Raw genomic sequence first — 17898 nt, 5'->3', positions numbered from 1 at the left:
CTTTTTAAATGGAGTCCTTTCCATTAGCCAGGACCGGAGCTTGGGTAGGCCCGAACGCTGCCGTTGACGACTGGAACCGAAGGTCTTGCCAAGTTGGGAGATCGCGATCGAAAACAATACCGCGAATTGGGGTGAGGATTGCGCGTCGATCGTCGAACTGGAAGCTGTTCGGAACAGGAGCGCTAAGATACATCCGAGCCCGATGGCGGAAAAAACAATCTGAGGATGGAGCCGAAGCCCATGCGCAATACGATCCAAGGGAGGAGTCACCGAACTGATGACTTCCAAAGACTTTCCAAGAGGAAAAACAAACTGCAAACATCCGGGCCCAACACCAGATGGCGATCTATGCACAAGTGTGTAATCTGCAGCTCATATGCCTCGAACACTGACGTCAGTGCGCCGGGGTGGGGCTTATGTGACCTCGCTGACGTCACGCCCGAGTAGGACGTCAAGGCGGAGTCGCGAGGTACGGCCCCTCCCCCCGGCGCGCAGAGATGCTGGGCAAGAAAGCTTTACGGGTCCAGTGTCACGCCTGGGGATAATTCTACGTTAAGGAATCTGCGGCTAGTAGTCACTATCAGATAGTTTGAGTAAGTCAAGAAATAAACTAAGGAATGCATTTTCTTAAACTTTAGATAACAAAACCACCTTGGACAGATCAAAGGGTGTACTGGTTTGCCAGAAAAGATAAAATCATGGAATAAAGTGTTCATGGGAAGAAACACCGGTGTAAAGAGCCTGGGTCTATCATGGCAACGCTGTTCACCACGAGTGGCAACCCTGTTGTGCTGCAGTTGAATTTCTCACTCTCCTGGCTCTCTCATATTCTAAATATTATAGCATTTTGACAATATTATGATTTACGTTATGACCTACTTGTGTAACTAACTGGAACACATCTTTGTAGGTAGGACATGTGTCTTCAGAATGAAAAATCACAGCACTTACCTGGCTATAACAACAGTCTCGGTCTGTTTTCGGAGAACCTCGATTCTTCCAGTAGAAACAACCAGTTCCCCCACCGTTATTGCAGGTTTATAAAGGTGACAATAGAACTCAGCCTGTGGTGCAAAGTTGATAAATGTTACACTGCTAGTTCGGTTTAAAATTAACCAAAGATACCTATGACTTTTACATTTTGTTTTACGTTATTTATAAATCTATTAGTCCGTTGCATACAAATCATTATAAGACAAAGACAAAAATAATTCCATGTACGTTTTGTAGGTTCATAGAATAGGATTTTCATATACAACACAATTGAACGCTCATCACATACTTTCAGAGAACTGTCTGTTCTGTCTTGTACAAATTATTACACATCCTGCTAAACCTTTGAAAGAACTTCAGATAGATGGAACCTCCTCCACGTGAAACTATACAGGTTTTGATTCTTTTTGGGATGGTTTTGAGCAAGGAAAACCATTATCATCAAATTACATGACTAACCCAAATGCAAGTCAACATTGAACTGAGAAAAGGCTGTGTCCATTCAAAATGATAGTTCTTGATCAGAACACACTAAAAGAGCAGTCAAAGGCAAGTATTGAAACAAAGCATGAATAATCAACATCAGAAATCCTAGTCTAAACAAATTATAAAGCAACAAAGTTAATTAGTTGATAAAATAGCTCAGTATGTTAAAAGCCTGCTGCAGCAAGCAAATAATCAGAAACATGCAAGTTTACATCCCTTAGCACTGAACCTTTCATTCCTCAAAGGCTGATACAATAATTAACAATTCCCATTGTTTTAAGATAATACGACACAAAAATATTCTGTGTAAAGTGTTTTGATAAAGAGCTACACAACTCGCAAATTATTTGTAACAAATCAAACCAGGCTTAGGACATGGTGATGAATTATCAGGTCTCAGAAAAAAATGTCAGTACCTTTTTCTTGGAAATATTTAATTTGCTTCCAATACTTTCTGCCATTTTCAGGCGGCTTCCTTGATTTGACAGCATTGCAGTGAAGCAATCCAATGCCTAAAGGATGCAGAAAAATAATTTAGGATAAATAATGCGTGTCTGTATAACTATTTTTTCATAACTTGTTATTCCAACCTTGACAGGGACAAAAACACAGCATCTCATTTTTTGACATCAGTAGATACTGTTGTTATCACCGAAACGAAAGGATACATGTGAGAAAGTGGCTCTGTATATACTGTTCCCAAATAGGTACAGTGTGTACAGAGTCCACAGTCCCCAGAGGTTTGGCAGAGGCTAAAGTTAGATATAACCTTACTCTCTAAAATGGTAGCTTGGTCGAGCAGTAAGGCAGTATCAGAGGACAGTGTAAAGCATTTGTTGTACACACTCAGTCAGCAAATGGTCTCACACACTCAATAACTGAACTCTTGGCCAATGGTTTATATAAAAAATATATGTTTGTTTTATTTTAGAACCAACAATAGGTATTAAAATATACTTTCTCAGAATGAGATGCTTTAGGTAAATACTTTTGTAGTATGAAATCGGCTTTTGTAGATAGTTACAGGTTGTTGCAATAGGCAACACAATAATGCATTTTGTTCAATGGAAGTTTTAAGTTATTTGCAATAGAGATTACTTTCAGGATTACTTTTCTAACTCCAGGACTGGATCCTAGGTTCAGTCCTGGGACAGTTCTTAGAAACAAGTGATAAAGTCGACTTAGTTACTGTTATGATTGTTAGGCGATATTTTGCTATATTAAAAGTTGACACTTAGAAGAAATTTCATGGAAAACAGTCAATGATTTCCTATGGAAGAAAATTGGGTTACTGGTAAGTACGGTTGTGAATATTTATCAGGGTCAGTGCTGGGCACCAAGATCCAGCACTGGGATATCTCCTATTAGCAGGTAAGTGTTTTCGTTACTCGGTTGATTTTTGGTGAATATTTTAAGTTTTAGAAACTCCACACTTAGAAGAAATTTCAGAAGAAACCAGTCAATGTTACCCTATGGAGGAAAATTGGGTTATCGGCTTTTGGGTAAGTACTTCACTGGCAGAGTTGAGGTTCTGGGCACAGACTCCGAGGTCTCCCAGGGTCAGGTAGGTACAGTTGTTACACCCTCAGCGGTACAGGGGCAGCCAGGTGCAGAGTGACTTAAGCCCAATGTTATCCTATGGGAGGCAGGGGGACCTTGGTTGGTGGCTGCTGACTAGCAGGCCACGTGGCTGTGGGAGCTTGGCTCCTGGTCACTTGCTCAGGGCAAATGGGGAAGTAGATAGGTGTAGAGGTTACACTGCTAGGGCCACTCGGGCGGCTGGGTGCAGGGTGCTTTTGAGCCTTAGGGCGCTCAATGGATTTCAATGGGAAAGCTCCTGGTTGAACAAAGGTTGCAAGCTAGAGGACGAAGATTCTTCAGGTGCCGCCACCACCACCACTTCGAGAGGTAAGTTGGGTAGTTGGAGGATAGGTAGGTACCCAGGAGTTGGGTACAGGGGGCCACAGGGCGCCGGGTGCAGGGGTGCATTTTGATGTCGGGAAATCTTACCCTCTGTTGATCGCGGTTGGGGGGTACCTGGTTCTGAGGCTGCAGGCGTAGTCGGGAGCGTCGAGGTGAGTCCTTGGGTGCCTGATTCGGGGTCACAGTCGCCGGGGGGACGTCCTCGGGGGTCATTGTTCACTCTGGCACAGGCCAGGCTTGGGTAGTACAGTGTGTGCAGGGTTCGCGGTTCCGAGCTGATGCCAGGGATTAGAGCTGGTTTTGAGCAGAGCCTCTGCTCATGGGAGTCCCAGGTGCTCAGTCACAAGGTAGCCAGGTCCTCCTTTGTGAGGTTGCTGGCCACAAGAGGTGCCGGGATGTAGCAGGAGCAGGTTCGAGGGTCGACAGGCCGGTAGGGCTGGGGCCAAAGTAGTTGGTGTCTTCCTCTTCTTAGCAGCTGCACAGCAGGTCTTCTTTCTTCTTGCTCTTCTTAGTTTATCGGAATCTGGAATCTAAGGAAGGTTGGTTCAGGGTGCCCCTAAATATTAGATTTAGGGGCGTTACTGGTAGGTAAAGGGCAGGGACCAACGGGTCCCTGCCCTGGGGTGGGTACACCCCCTATCCTGCCACTCTCCTGTGGGAGGGGGCAGTAGCCTAGTCCTGATTGGGCAGGGCCTCCCATCTTCAAGATGGCGAGCACCCAGAGATGTGCTTCACCTCGCCTCCCCCACCTGAGGGGTGGGGTTGACAGGCTGGCACATCCCCCGTCCTTATTTGGGGTTTCCGGCCAGGCTTCCTGTCAGAGTGGGTCAGCAAGTGGCCTGAGGAAGCTCACAGAGGCGGCATGCCTTTGAAGCTTCTCCCTGTCCATCCTGGGGGAGGAGACCTAGCACCTCGCCCAGGAAGTGCATTGTTGCAGGCCCGGGATAGCAGGGGCTCTCTACCCAGGGGTCCAGCAACATGTCTGCTGTGTGGCAGCCTCCCAGACCAGACGTGGATTGTAGGTTAGGTTTCAGGGGGCATCTCTAAGATGCCCTCTGGGGTGCTTGGTACATTAAATCACACACTGGCATCAGTGCGGGTTTAATGTGCTGAGAAGTTTGATACCAAACTTCTCAGTCTTCAGTGTTGCCATTATGGTGCAGTGGAGTTCGTGTTTGACGAGCTCTCAGCATCATGTACTCTTAAATGGCAGCACTGCACTTACAGGGCCCCAGGAATGGACCTGGGTACTGTAGGGGCACAGGGATCATGCTCCTGTGCCCACACCACTGGCATAGGGCACCCAGCTAGAGGGGTGGCTGATGTATGCCAGGGCAGTGTAGGTTGTGGGCATGGCATACTTCTTCTTGACATCACTTGATCACCAACATGTCGAAACTTCTTCATATAACGCCTGTTGTGTAGCCTGACAGGTGTACCTTAAGTTGAGATATATGAAAGTCCCTCATCTAGCAGGTCAATGTGGTATTCAACTACTGTAGCATCCTGTGTCCAACTGTCCCCAAGTTCTATTCAGTTGCATCAGTGTATGAACCTGATCTTTTTGGTGTAGCTTTTTCGCATGGTAGGCCTTGAGGCTTCTCTTACAGATTCGAAGGCCCTATGTGGATGCCCCAGGTAACTAAACTCTAAGTTCCCAAGAACCATGCTGCTAGTATGAAGGTTGCTGGTTTCAGGTGATATATCTGCCCCCCCTTGCATTAACAACAAGTCCTGATGAGCTGTCAGTCTCATCACTGTCTTGTGACATTTCCATCAGATCAGAGTACCAGGTTTGTCTTGCCCATCGAGGCGTGATCAGGATCAATGGCATGATCATAGTCTGCACCTGTAACATATGCAAATTTCCCAGACCAGTGTATCAACAGGGGATTGCTCAGCAACCACTGTTGAGGGCTACCTGGATGCAAACTTATGGTGTTTTACCCCTGTATTGTAAATACATCTGTAGGAAACTGGGCTTTTGTTGCAGTAAACCCCCCACTTTTTGCCCCCCTTTTTAGCAACTTGATGCCGATTTTCGACTCTCACAGTGCAGAGGCCTGCTAGCCACACCTCAGTGCCAATGCTCCTTCCCAAAACAAGGTGTTGTCTAATTGTACCACAATTGGTTAAGGACTTTAACACCCCTGAAAGTCCCTAGTAAATGGTACCCCAGGTACCTAGGGCATGAGTGATAAAGAGGGTCCCAAAGTAATTCAACATATCTTATACAACTCTAAAGGACACACAAATTCCACACAGACTGCAATTGCAGGCTGTGTCCCATGGTGCAAACCAGGAGTGAAAACATCACAGGACACACTCCTATGTGTCATGCCAAAGTCACTGCATCAAATATATGTAAGTCACCCCTACAGCAGACCTTTGAGCCCTAAGGCAGGGTGCATTATATTTTATGTGAGGACATACCTGCATGATAAGATAAGCCCCTATGATCTCTAGTTCTATTTCTGGATATTGCAAGCTAGCAGTGAAGCATTGTTAAGGTATGTACTGGGCACTGGTCCAAACGAGTTCCCCAGCTTCAGAACAGAATCTCTGAAACATATAGTGTTAGGTATCAAACACCTTGTATTAATAAACACACACTGATTCCAGTGATGGATTTATTAATACATGCACCCAGAGGGTAACTTCGAGGTATACCCTGAAAACTATCAGCTCTTGTGTGCCGACTGACTGGTCCAGTCCAGCCTGCCACCACAGACTAGTTACTGACCTCCTGAGCCCACGCACTCAGGAGGTCAGGGACAATGCCTACTCTGGAGGGAAGAGTTTTACACCTCCTGGAAGACTGGTGTTGGAAGCTGGCTCTGTATATGGTATGCCCACTAGGTGGTTATACAGTGCACAGAGTTCAAGGGTTCCCCAGAAGTGTACAGAGCTCAGTATAAAACCCAAAATGCTCTATTGATAGTGTGGGCAAGTATCCCTATGCCTAACACAGAGGAGTGTAAGACATGTATTGCACAACATTGACCAATAATGGACAGACGCCCCAATAAGGAGATCCACACAAATTTTGGAAAAATATACTTTGTATTTTATTTTAAGACCAAGATCTTCGCAATAAGGAAAGTACGTTTGCAAATAAAAATATTATTCACTTTCAAAAGTAGTCACTTAGAACTTTTTTGAAGCAGTTCCATGTTATGCTATGGGGAAAACAATAATGCTGTTTAAAAGGCAAGTACCACACTTACAAATCCAGTCTTCGGATCCAAAGATCAGCAAGAGGCAAGGGTCAGGTGAGTACCAAAACTGCATCACCAGCGGCACAGTGGCGCTGGGTCCAGAGGTCAAAGTCGGAGTTCGACCGAATGAGTTTCAATGGACATAGAGGGTGCCTTGAGTCACACTGCTTGCAGGTAAGTGGATTGGTTGCAGGGGCCAAGCTTTGGGCATTAGCACAAGCACAGTAGCACCACCAGTGGCACAGGCACAGCCAGGTGCAGGGTGCAAAATCAGCACTGGGCGCTCACCACTTTTCCAATGGAGTTTCTTCTTTTGACAAACAGACTGCAGGTGTCACCTCAAAGGTTGCAAGAGGAAGACCAACGACAGTGGAGGTAAGCAGAGATTTAGGTAGTAGCAGGGGCACCGTCCGGTCAGCTAACCAAAGACAGGGGCTTCAGGTGCAGTGGTGTGTTTCGAAATCTGAGTCTTCTTACCGGAACCTATCGCAGTCAAGAAGAGCCTCTGGATTCAGTCTACAGGCGTCGTCGTAGAGGTCAGAAATGGTCAGTCAATGCTGGACTCTAGGTCAGTGTGGCTGGCTAGACTTCACAGGGCAGGTGACCCACTCAGACTTGGGCCATGGGCATTGGGTGCACAGTGGGCAGGGACCGTGGTTCCAGCCGGATTCGGAGCCCTTGGAGTAGTTTTCGTCTGCTGTCCACAGGAGATTTGAGTCTTTTTCGAAAGAAGCAGTACTCCCAGGGTTTTCAGCGGTCGCTTGCTGCAAGACAGGTTGTAGGAACACAGAAGCTGGAGACAGGTCAGTACGGCTGGGGCTAAGGCAGTCATCGTCTTCAGTCTTCTCTGCAGGGATGTCTTTTTTTCTTCTTAGGTCATCACTGATCTAGTTTCCAGATCTATGGGCACCACCTAAATACCAAATTTAGGGGCATTTTAGGAGAGTAGTAGGTAGGGCCAATGGGCATTATACTTGGGGTGACTACACCCTCTATTATGTCACCCTCCTTTGAAAGGGGACATAGACCTAGCCATGATTGGAGGGGTCTCCCCATCTTCTAGGTGGCGGAGATTGAAAAATGTGCTTCACCTCACCTTTCCCACCTGAGGGGTGGAGTTAGCGGATGTAGGCACACCTCCTATTCTCTTAAGTTTTCCCTATGATTTTTCTTCCCAAAGTGGGGGTGTAAATCAGGGGCTGCCATCAGCTGCTAGCAGAGGCGTGGTGGGGAAGGGGTTGCGGGTCGCATTGCAAATGCGGCACGCGTCTGAAGCTTCCCCTTCGAGCACTGGCCCATCCTGGGGGAGGATGTATGACACCTCTGCCCAGGATGTGAATTGTTTTTGGTCCCAGAGAGCAGGGGCTCTCTACTCATGAGTCCAGAAACATATCTGGAGGTGGCTGGCTGTCTACAGCCAGTCAGAGACCGCACCAGGGTTGGTAGGTTTTCAGGGGGTCCCTCTGAGGTACCCTCTGAATACATGGTACAATAAATCTTACACTTTCATCAGTGTGGATTTATTGAGAAGCGTAGTTTGGTACCAAACACTCCTTTGTTCAGTGAAGCCATCATGATGCTGTGGAACTCAGGTTGTCAAGCTTCCAGCCCAGGTACTCTCTATGGCTTTACAGGCACTTTTACTGGCACTTAAGACATTGTGTGTCTTTATACTGGCACTTACAACATTAGGGAATGGACTTTAATATTGTAAGGGCATATCTGCCCCCACCTGTGGTGCCTACCTAGGGCCGTGCGGCCTGCTAGAGGGGTGACTTATCTATACCTTAAGGTAGTGATGGGTGGCATGGCACTCAGGCAGGTTGCCATGTCCACTTTGCCATTTTCTATCTCACAGGGGCATGCCAGATGAAAGGGCAGTGGCATGGACCCAGTGATGGGGGTCTCAGGGGAACCTCTTCAGCTCTCAGGCCCTAGGTACCCAGGGTACCATTCATTAGGAACTTACAGGGGGAAGAACCACCAATTGTGTAGTTTTGGTGAAGAAGCACTGGCACAGAGGACCTGGTTGGCAGGGACCTTTGGGCACTACAATTGAAACCACGGCAAAACCAGGCAAAAAGTGGGGGCTAACCATGTAAAAAGAGCCAATTTCTCACAGCTGGTAAATTAGCATTCCAAGGTGGGGGCTTCAAAGAGCCCACTGCCTTTGGAATGTGAATCTGGCTTCCCTCAGAGGCAACCCCCCTGACCAGGGCTCATTTGGCGCCAGGACAGGTGAGAAGATTAGTAGTCGGAGAGGTGTGTCCACCCCTAAGGGGTGCTACCTGATGTGGATATGAAATTTAAAAGTCTTGCATCTTGGTGATGGCAGAATTAGGAATTCTGGGACAGGGGTATGCCCACTCCCCACATGAAGTCATCATATAGGAGCGCATAGCCCACTGCCTTTGGAATGTGAATCTGGCTTCCCTCAGAGGCAACCCCCCTGACCATGGCTCATTTGGCGCCAGGACAGGTGAGAAGATTAGTAGTCGGAAAGGTTTGTCCACCCCTAAGGGGTGCTACCTGATGTGGATATGAAATTTAAAAGTCTTGCATCTTGGTGATCGCAGAATTAGGAACTCTGGGACAGGGGTATGCCCACTCCCCACATGAAGTCGTCATATAGGAGCGCATAGTGACTGAAGGGGTAAGTGGCCCATTGACTACTACCTTATAGTCCCCTAACACCCTTAAATCTAGTATTTAGAGGAGCCCCTGGCACCAGGAAATCAGATACCTGACGACTTAAGAAAGAGGACACCAAAGAGTCGCGAAAAGCAAGGACTGTAGCGAAGCAACTGATTTGGCATTAACCCAGCCGGCCTCTCTACTGTTCCGCCAAATTGCACTAAAGTCCTCTCGTCCTGCACATCCTGTGCCTCCAAAAGCCAGGGAGGACTGCCGGCCTTCAATAAAGACCCAGGAACTTCTGTGGACTGCTGCAAACTGATACCAGATAGCACCACTGCACCCGTGCCCCCTAGCCCAAGTTGAAGAGGGCCACCTGTGCCAGAGTTTTCCCCGACCCTCCAGAGACAAAGCCCACCTTGTGTTTGCCCAGAGTGCACTCACCAGTGCCGCCTGGAGCGTCTCTGTGCAGGTCCCTTCTACTGCAAGTGTTCCTGGTGACGAAATCCGGATGCCTCAAAACACTTCTGCACCTGGCCGCCCTGGCCCGAGGAGAAGAGGACCAAACGAGTCCCCACATCCGTAAGTATTGTGAGCCTGACTGGTCTCTCAGTCCCAGCTTGCACGGTCTTGTTCCCCATTAAAGTGTATGGGACACCCAATGCCTTAACACACCTCTGCAACCAGGCGCCCCATAACCGCCCGAGTTGACCCATTGGTGCGGCCTTGGACCTTGACTAATACTTACCTTAAGTCCAGGAGATTGGTCCTGTAAGTCACTGTGAAGTACCTGTATGCAGAGTATATCTTTCCTCCAAGGATAAAATGAATATGCTACTTACCAGTATGCATCTGTTCTTGGCATGTAGGGCTGCTGACATTCATATCTGTGCATAGATCGCCGTCTAGTGTTGGGTCCGGATGATTGCACATTGTTGTCCTGGAAGAGTCTTCGAAGTATCCTGAGATGGGTGACTCCTCCCCTGGACCACAGTGCGCATGTGCATCCTCTCCATCCCCAGATTGTTTTTCGCCATTGTGGCAGTGATGGAGTAGATACAGGAAGTGATGACCATGCTATACAGTAATTCTGAGAGCTGCAGCTGCGACAGGCGCCGGGGAGGAGGGTGGACGATATGAATGTCAGCAGCCCTACATGCCAAGAACAGATGCATACTGGTAAGTAGCATATTCAGTTCGAGGCATGTGGGCTGCTGAATTCATATCTGTGCACAGCAGTACCTCCTATTAGCGGCGGCTACCCGTGCCAGCTGCAGCAGTCTGAAAAAGAGTTTTGAGAACAGCCTGTCCTACAGCTGCTTGCTGTTTTGAGTGTACATCTACACAGTAGTGTTTGGTAAATGTATGTATAGTGGACCATGTGGCTGCTCTACATATTTCTTGTAAAAGAAGGTTTCCCAGGAAAGCCATGGACGCCCCTAACTTCCGTGTTGAGTGGGCTCGTGGTGGAATCGTTAATGTGCGTTTAGCTTTTTGATAACAAATTTGGATACATTTAACGATCCATCTGGCTATACCTGCTTTGGAAATGGCGTTGCCTTTGTGTTGTGGAGAGAAGGCAACAAAGAGTTGTTTAGTCTTCCTAAAGTTTTTAGTTCTGTCAATATAGTACATGAGGGCCCTCTTTACATCTAGTGTGTGGAGCATCCTCTCCGCGACATTTTGTGGGTTTTGAAAGAAAACAGGCAGTTCAATGGTTTGGTTCATGTGGAACTGCGATATTACTTTAGGCATGAATTTGGGGTTGGTACGTAGTACGACCCGGTTTGCGTGAACTTGTATAAATGGCTCCTCAATGGTTAGTGCCTGGAGTTCACTAACTCTTCTTAAGGAAGTGATGGCAACCAGGAAAGCGACTTTTTCCAGGTGAGGAATTGAATCTCACAAGAATGGAGAGGTTCAAAGGGTGGACCCATTAGTCTGGTGAGGACTAAGTTGAGGTTCCACACCGGTGCCGGGGGGGTGCCTTGGGGGAATCACCCGTTTAAGTCCTTCCAAGAAGGCTTTGATGGCAGGCACTCTGAATAAAGAGATGTGCTGCCTGTTTTGGAGGTAGGCTGCTATTGCTGTTAAATGGACACGTATTGAGGTGTATGCCAGATTGCATCGGTATAGGTGTAATAGATAGCAGATTATGTTCTGAATAGATGCGTCTAGCGGGTTAATGTGGTTGTTGTTGAAATAAATGACAAACCTCTTCCATTTGGCTGCATAGCAAGCTCTGGTAGTGGGTCTCCTAGCTTCCTTAATGATCTCCATACAGTCAGGTGGCAGGTTTAGGTAGCCAAACTCTAGGACTTCAGGAGCCAGATTGCCATGTTCAGCTGTTGCGGATCTGGGTGCTGAATTTCTCCATGGTTCTGCGTCAAAAGCGCGGGTTTGATCCGCAGCCTTTGATGCGGCACCACGGAAAGTTCCAGAAAGGTGGTGTACCATGGCTGGCGTGCCCATATTGGAGCAACCAGGATGAGTGTCAGAGAGTGCTGTCGCAGTTTGCGTGCCACTAGCGGTATCAACGGCGCTGGGGGAAAAGCGTACGCAAATCTGCCAGACCAGTTCATCCATATCGCATTGCCCTGCGACTGTGGATGTGGGAACCTGGCGGCAAAGCTTTGGCATTTTGCGTTTTCCCTTGTGGCGAATAGGTCTATCTCTGGATGACCCCACTGCTGGAAGTACGGTTGGAGCACTGATACTCCCACTCGTGCATCTGGTGGCTGTGTCTGCTGAGCAGATCCGCCATCTGGTTGTCTTTGCCTGGGAGGTGTTCCGCCATGAGGAATATGTTCCTCTGAATGGCCCACTTCCACATGCTCTGAGCCAGATGAGACAACTGTGGAGAGTGTGTTCCTCCCTGCTTCTGTATGTAGTACATGGCAGTCATGTTGTCCGTCCGGATCAACACGACCTTGTTGCACAGGTGTACTTTGAATGCTTTCATTGCCAGGAAGATTGCCATCAGTTCCAGAAGGTTGATGTGCATCTTCTTTTGTTGTGTAGTCCATAGTCCCTGCACTGTGTAATTGAGTACATGAGCTCCCCATCCCTGGAGAGACGCGTCCGCTGTCAGTATTATTTGTGGAACAGGCTCTTGGAACGGTCGGCCCTTGCAAAGGTTTTGTGGTTTCCACCAATGCAGAGAGTTGTATGCCCGACCGCTCACCAACACTAGGTCTTTCAACTGTCCTTGAGCCTGATTCCACTGACGTGCTAAGCACTCCTGAAGCGGGCGCATATGTAGTCTCGTGTGTGGGACTATGAAGATGCAGGAGGCCATCATGCCTATCAACTGCATGAACACTCGCGCCGGCAGGGAGAGTTGAGGTTTGAATTTTGAGATCAGCAGTTGCATGCTGTTGATTCTCACTAAAGTTGGCTGAGCTGTGGCAGCCAGAGTGTTGATTGTAGCGCCTAAGTACTGTTGTACGTGCGCAGGTTGGAGACTTGACTTTGGGTAATTTAGTGAGAATCCCAGATCGTGAAGAAGGTGAATGGTGTGGGACATGTGGGCGGCACATTGTTGTGCTGATTTGGCCTGAACTAGCCAGTCGTCCAAATAAGGGAAGACGTGAATATTTTGTCTTCGCAGATGTGCGGCCACTGTCGCCAGGCACTTGGTAAAGACCCTGGGTGCTGTTGTTACTCTGAAGGGGAGAACTTTGAACTGATAGTGATTCCCTTGAATGGTGAATCTGAGGTATTTCCTGTGTGAAGGGTGTATTGGTATGTGGAAGTATGCATCCTTCAGGTCTAGTGTAGCTAGGAAATCCCCCTGAGTGAGTAGTGGGAGAACCTGTTGGAGGGTGAGCATATGGAAATGCTCCGACAGTATATATAGGTTTAGGGGTCGCAGGTCTAGGATAGGTCTGAGCGAGCCGTCCTTTTTTGGGATCAAGAAGTACAGAGAGTACACTCCTGTGCCCTGCTGAGCGGTGGGCACTACTTCTATGGCCCCTTTTGCGAGCATAGCAAGCACTTCTTGCTGGAGTAAATCTAAGTGTTCGGCTGACATAGGACGGTGCTTTGGTGGTATGTTGGGTGGAGTGGAAGTTAGTTCCAGACAGTACCCATGTTGAATGATGTCCCTGACCCACCTGTCCGTGGTGATGTTCTTCCATGCGGGCAGGAACAGCTGGAGTCGTCCCCCGACAGGTGTTAAGTGGTCGGGGGGTAGGGAGAGGGCGTCACTGTTTGTTTTTTGGGGAGGACCTGGTGTTGCCATATCCACGTCCCCTACCCTTGGCGCTGGATCCACGATATCCACCCCTGTTGTTTTTGTCGTAGGTGGTCTGTGTGCTACCTTTAGCATACTGTTGTTGTGACCCCTGGCCCCTTGACGTTCCCCTATTTCCAGTGCGACGAAAGGAGCCACTACGAAATTGTTGGGTTTGTAGCGCCCCCATAGATTTGGCAGTATCTGTGTCTTTTTTTATTTTCTCTAGGGTAGTGTCAACGTCTGGGCCAAATAAAAATTCCGTGTTAACCGGTAAGTTGAGGATATTGTTTTGGATCTCGGGTTTGAAGCCTGAGATGCGTAACCAGGCATGGCGTCGTAACATGACACTTGTGTTTATTGCCCTGGCCGCTGTGTCAGCTGCGTCTAGGGCGCATTTTATGGACGCATTAGTGAGGAGTTGTCCTTCTCTAATGAGGAGCTCTGCTGACTCTTTATACTCCTCTGGTAGGTGTTGGAGCAGTGACTCTAGGGTGTCATAATGTGACCTGTCATAACGTGCCAGGAGTGCTTGTGTATTGGCGATGCGCAGGATATTGGCTGCTTTCGCTGCCACATGTTTGCCAGATGTTTCAAGGACCTTTGACTCTTTGTCGGGGGGAGGAGCGTCACCAGTTGTCTGTGAGTGGGCTCTTTTGCGAGCGTTGGCAACCAGCATAGAGTCTAATGCCAACTGACCCCTAATGTATTTAGGGTCACCAGGTGCAGGCTTATATTTCTTTTCAATCCTGGGATTTAACACTCTGGCTCTTGTGGTGTCCTTGAAAATGTCTTTGGCAGGCTTTAGAACCCCTTTAAGCATGGGCAGAGTCTTGACAGTTCTTTCCGAAGATGCGAAAGTGTCAAGCAGGAAGTCCTCCTCAATGGCGTCAGAGTGCAGTTCCACCCCATGATGAGCAGCTGCCCGTTCGATAAGGGCATTAAATGCGGCCGTGTCCTCTGTAGGAGAAGTTTTAATATTGTAGAGTTGCGCATCCTGAGCATGTGGCGTGACACTTGGGTCTGTGGGGTCATCCCATGCCTGATCAGGATCCTGTGTGTCATCGGGATCTGCGTCCCCGGGGTAGATGGTATCGTCCCCACCATATTCCTGCATTGTGTCCGATTCAGAAGGGGTAGGAGAAAAGGACTGTGGAGCTAGTTGGAGGGGATGGAAGTGTTCTTGTAACACTTGTTCCTGCTCCGCCGGTAGCTTGCGTTTAAGAGGAATTTTGTATGGCACCTCTTCCCTGACTGGCGTGATCTTGCGCTTGTGGAGCATGAGCCTGCCAGTGTCGGCGTCGATAAACTGTGGCTCTGAAGGGTCGTGTTCTGTTAGGCCAGAGGCGGTGGACTGTGTGTGGAGGACACGTGTCCGAATTTGAAAGAGTTTCGGTGCCGATGTCGGTGGCAGCCCAAAGGTGACGTTGGTGGGCTCCGAGTGCACTGTACCGGGTGAGGTAGTGTGGGGACCCGAGGTAGAGTGGAGGGCTACCTGGTCCCGGATACGTTGGAGAGAGGCAGAGACCTGCTGCACAGCAAACTGAGATGGTGGTTTGGTGGGCATCTTGGTAGTATGTGTGGAGGCCGACCCCGACTTTTTTGTCGGAAGGGGGGTCACTGGCTTGAAGGGATGCATCGATAGTCGACGTAGTCGAGGACTTCTTTGGCATCGGTGCTTTAGGCGTCGACGTTGCCGAGGCGGCCATTTTGACTGTGGAGGCCACTGGCTTCGGTGTCGGCGCCGAAGGTGTCGGTGCCTTGTGGTGCACGAGGGCGCGCCTCTTCTGAGCGTCGACCGCGTCTGCTGCGGTGAGCTCGGCGCCGAAGTCTTTCTGTACGCGTTCGGAGCCGACGACTTTTTTCGGCGTCGGTGCCGGGGCAGCGGACTGTTTCGACGCCCTTGATCCGACCACCACCAGTTTCGCTTTCGATTTTGAAGGGACTGGAGCGATGGATGTTTTTGGGTTTAACAACCCGGTCGTCTTGGGTAATATTGGCTCTTGCATAGTGTTCAGTGCCGGGCCGAAGGCGGGGCCGAGGAACCATGGATTAGGTCTTGGGTAAGGCCCGAAGGCGATCCCTCGACCGGAGCCTGACGACTAATTTCGGCCTCCGTTTCGACGGATTGGCCTAACTCCTCGGGAGAGCTGTCTTTTTCAGCCCCATAGGCTTCGTCGATGTCCCCAACCTCGTCGACGGCTTCTTCACGTCGAAAGAGCTCTTCGTCATCGTCGTCCGATCGGGAACCATGCTCCGAAGCGGGGCTAGATAGTATTTCTTCCACGCTCTCGGCGTCCTCGTCCTCGGTGCTGAATATGTTGGTGGGTGCGGGCGCTGCCTGCTGCGCCTCGAGTCTCGCTGCCCGTCGGTTCCGTAGAGTTTTCTTGGATCGGAACCGCGCGCAGGCCATGCATTTTGATTCGTCGTGATCCGGCGAGAGACATTTGTTACAGACCGGGTGGACGTCGATGTGAGGGTACTTGGCGTGGCACAACGGACACCTCTTGAACGGAGTTCTCGATTCCATAGTCGATGGAGCGTCGAAGTTTTGACCAATTCGAATCGAAAGTTTGAAAAGGGTGTGGAGCACTAGGACTAGTAGTCGACACCGAACGGTAACTGTACTGACGAAAACTATAGGCCTTTTGGCCTAAACTAAGTATTCCGAAGTTGAGCTAAGATAGTTGCATCCGAACCCAATGGCGGAAAAAAACAATCTGGGGATGGAGAGGATGCCCATGCGCACTGTGGTCCAGGGGAGGAGTCCTCCATCTCAGGATACTTCGAAGACTCTTCCAGGACAACAATGTGCAATCATCCGGACCCAACACTAGGCGGCGATCTATGCACAGATATGAATTCAGCAGCCCACATGCCTCGAACTTACTGCTTCATAAATTGCAGCATGTCCATTTTTAAGAACTGTAAAAATTCATAACTCGAAAAGCACTTACCGGATTCAGATGATCTTAGTACCTAAATACATATAAAAGTATGTGTTATTTTTATTTATTGAGTGTGCGTCTCACTTACTACCTGTGTGTGTGCAATAAATGCTTAGCAGTACCCTCTGATATGCCCAACTGCTCGCCCACACTACCTGAAAGAGCATTTAGGGGGTCATTTGTGCCTCTTTAATTCCTTTAGGCTTTGTCTGGACTCTTAACACAGTGTACCTCTTTTTCATCCACTACATAAAAAACCAGCTTCCTACAATACCTCTCTCTGTGGTTTGCCCCATCAAAAAAATGAATTATATGCACTATTTGTTGACTAAGTTCTTATTCATGCGAGGTGCTTGCTCAGTGTCTTAACCTGTTTGCTGAGGGTCATGGAGCAAGCAGGGGCTACTGGGCCCAACCATTGGGGTTGTGTCCTTTTACTCCTGATGTCTCACAGCCCAATCTACTATGGGTTCTGAGAAACTGAGCAAAGTACTACCTCTTCAGCACTTGACTCTCAGCAGTAGCGTGGGTCAAGCAGTCCAGGCTTCAATGGGATTGGGAGTCGCTGAGTAGATGCAAGGTGTACAGAGTGACAACTCAAAATATGCTCAGTAACCAATAAATAAATGTCCAGACATATACTTTCATTTATGAAAAAATTTGAACTTATCCAGGTACATCCCGGTATCACTCACTTTTCTAAGGTTGGTGATTATTGCCTATTACAGTGAGTCGATCATTCAGGTTAGGTCCCGCTAGAAATTGCTAGTCTTAGAAGTTCTTAAAAGGCCAAAGTATCTCAGCACACTAGCACCTTTAGTTAGAGAAATTACCCCCTAGGCTCAATGAATCTTATTGCTCTAGCTACAGTTCCGCCTGTTGGTGAGCAGAAGTCTGAATGCTGCAGTGAGGCGGCAGGCACCCACGGAGCTTCTCCAATTGTGAATTAGGTCTTTCTGAGTCCGGCGGACGGTCTCGAGTGTTCCTGGGTTCTGGTGATGGAATCAATGCTCTTCTCCTGCAGGTCATACACAGCTATGCTACTCTAGCACAATCTGCTCCAGACAGACAGGCCTCTGTTCACCACAGTCCAACCTCGGAGCAACGGGGCATGCAAACAGGTGGGCGGCTAAGGGGGTGCTGGCACGATTGGTTGTGGAACGGGACGGTTGGGGGAGGTGGTGGATCTGGAAACGTTTGGGCGGTTCCTATGCCGGCCAGTAGGTGGCGTCGTGTGCTGCACACTGATGCCATTAAGCTCCAAAAATGTTAAGAACCAATACAGGCACCACTTCAGTTTTCAAGTTGCTTTTTCAAGGCTGTCCACACCCACAGATGCAGAACCTCAAAAGCAAATTAACTTTATCAGTATACAGATTCCTGGACTTAGGATTTTATTAAGAATTAAGTCCAGCCACAGAACTGGGAGGATGGGAGAGTCAGTGAGGAATCTGCGGTTAGA

At 48.7% G+C, this 17898-nt stretch overlaps 1 protein-coding gene across 1 annotated transcript in view; it reads right to left on the bottom strand.

Moving 5' to 3' along the window:
* The window catches only part of MDN1 (midasin AAA ATPase 1), a 2002810-nt gene that overhangs the window by 1812225 nt on the left and 172687 nt on the right, over positions 1–17898 (bottom strand). Inside the window, exons 12-13 of the mRNA XM_085611158.1 lie at positions 1896–1991; positions 952–1064 (exon numbers count right to left, since the gene is read on the bottom strand). Of these exons, the coding sequence (XP_085467284.1) occupies positions 952–1064; positions 1896–1991 (209 nt within the window). The remainder of the gene's footprint in view (positions 1–951; positions 1065–1895; positions 1992–17898) is intronic.

This window comes from Triturus cristatus, chromosome 6, assembly GCF_964204655.1.
Source record: "Triturus cristatus chromosome 6, aTriCri1.1, whole genome shotgun sequence".
NCBI classification, from domain to species: domain Eukaryota; kingdom Metazoa; phylum Chordata; class Amphibia; order Caudata; family Salamandridae; genus Triturus; species Triturus cristatus.
The sequence above is the reverse complement of the archived record's forward strand: the minus strand, read 5'-3'. Positions and strand labels throughout refer to the sequence as shown.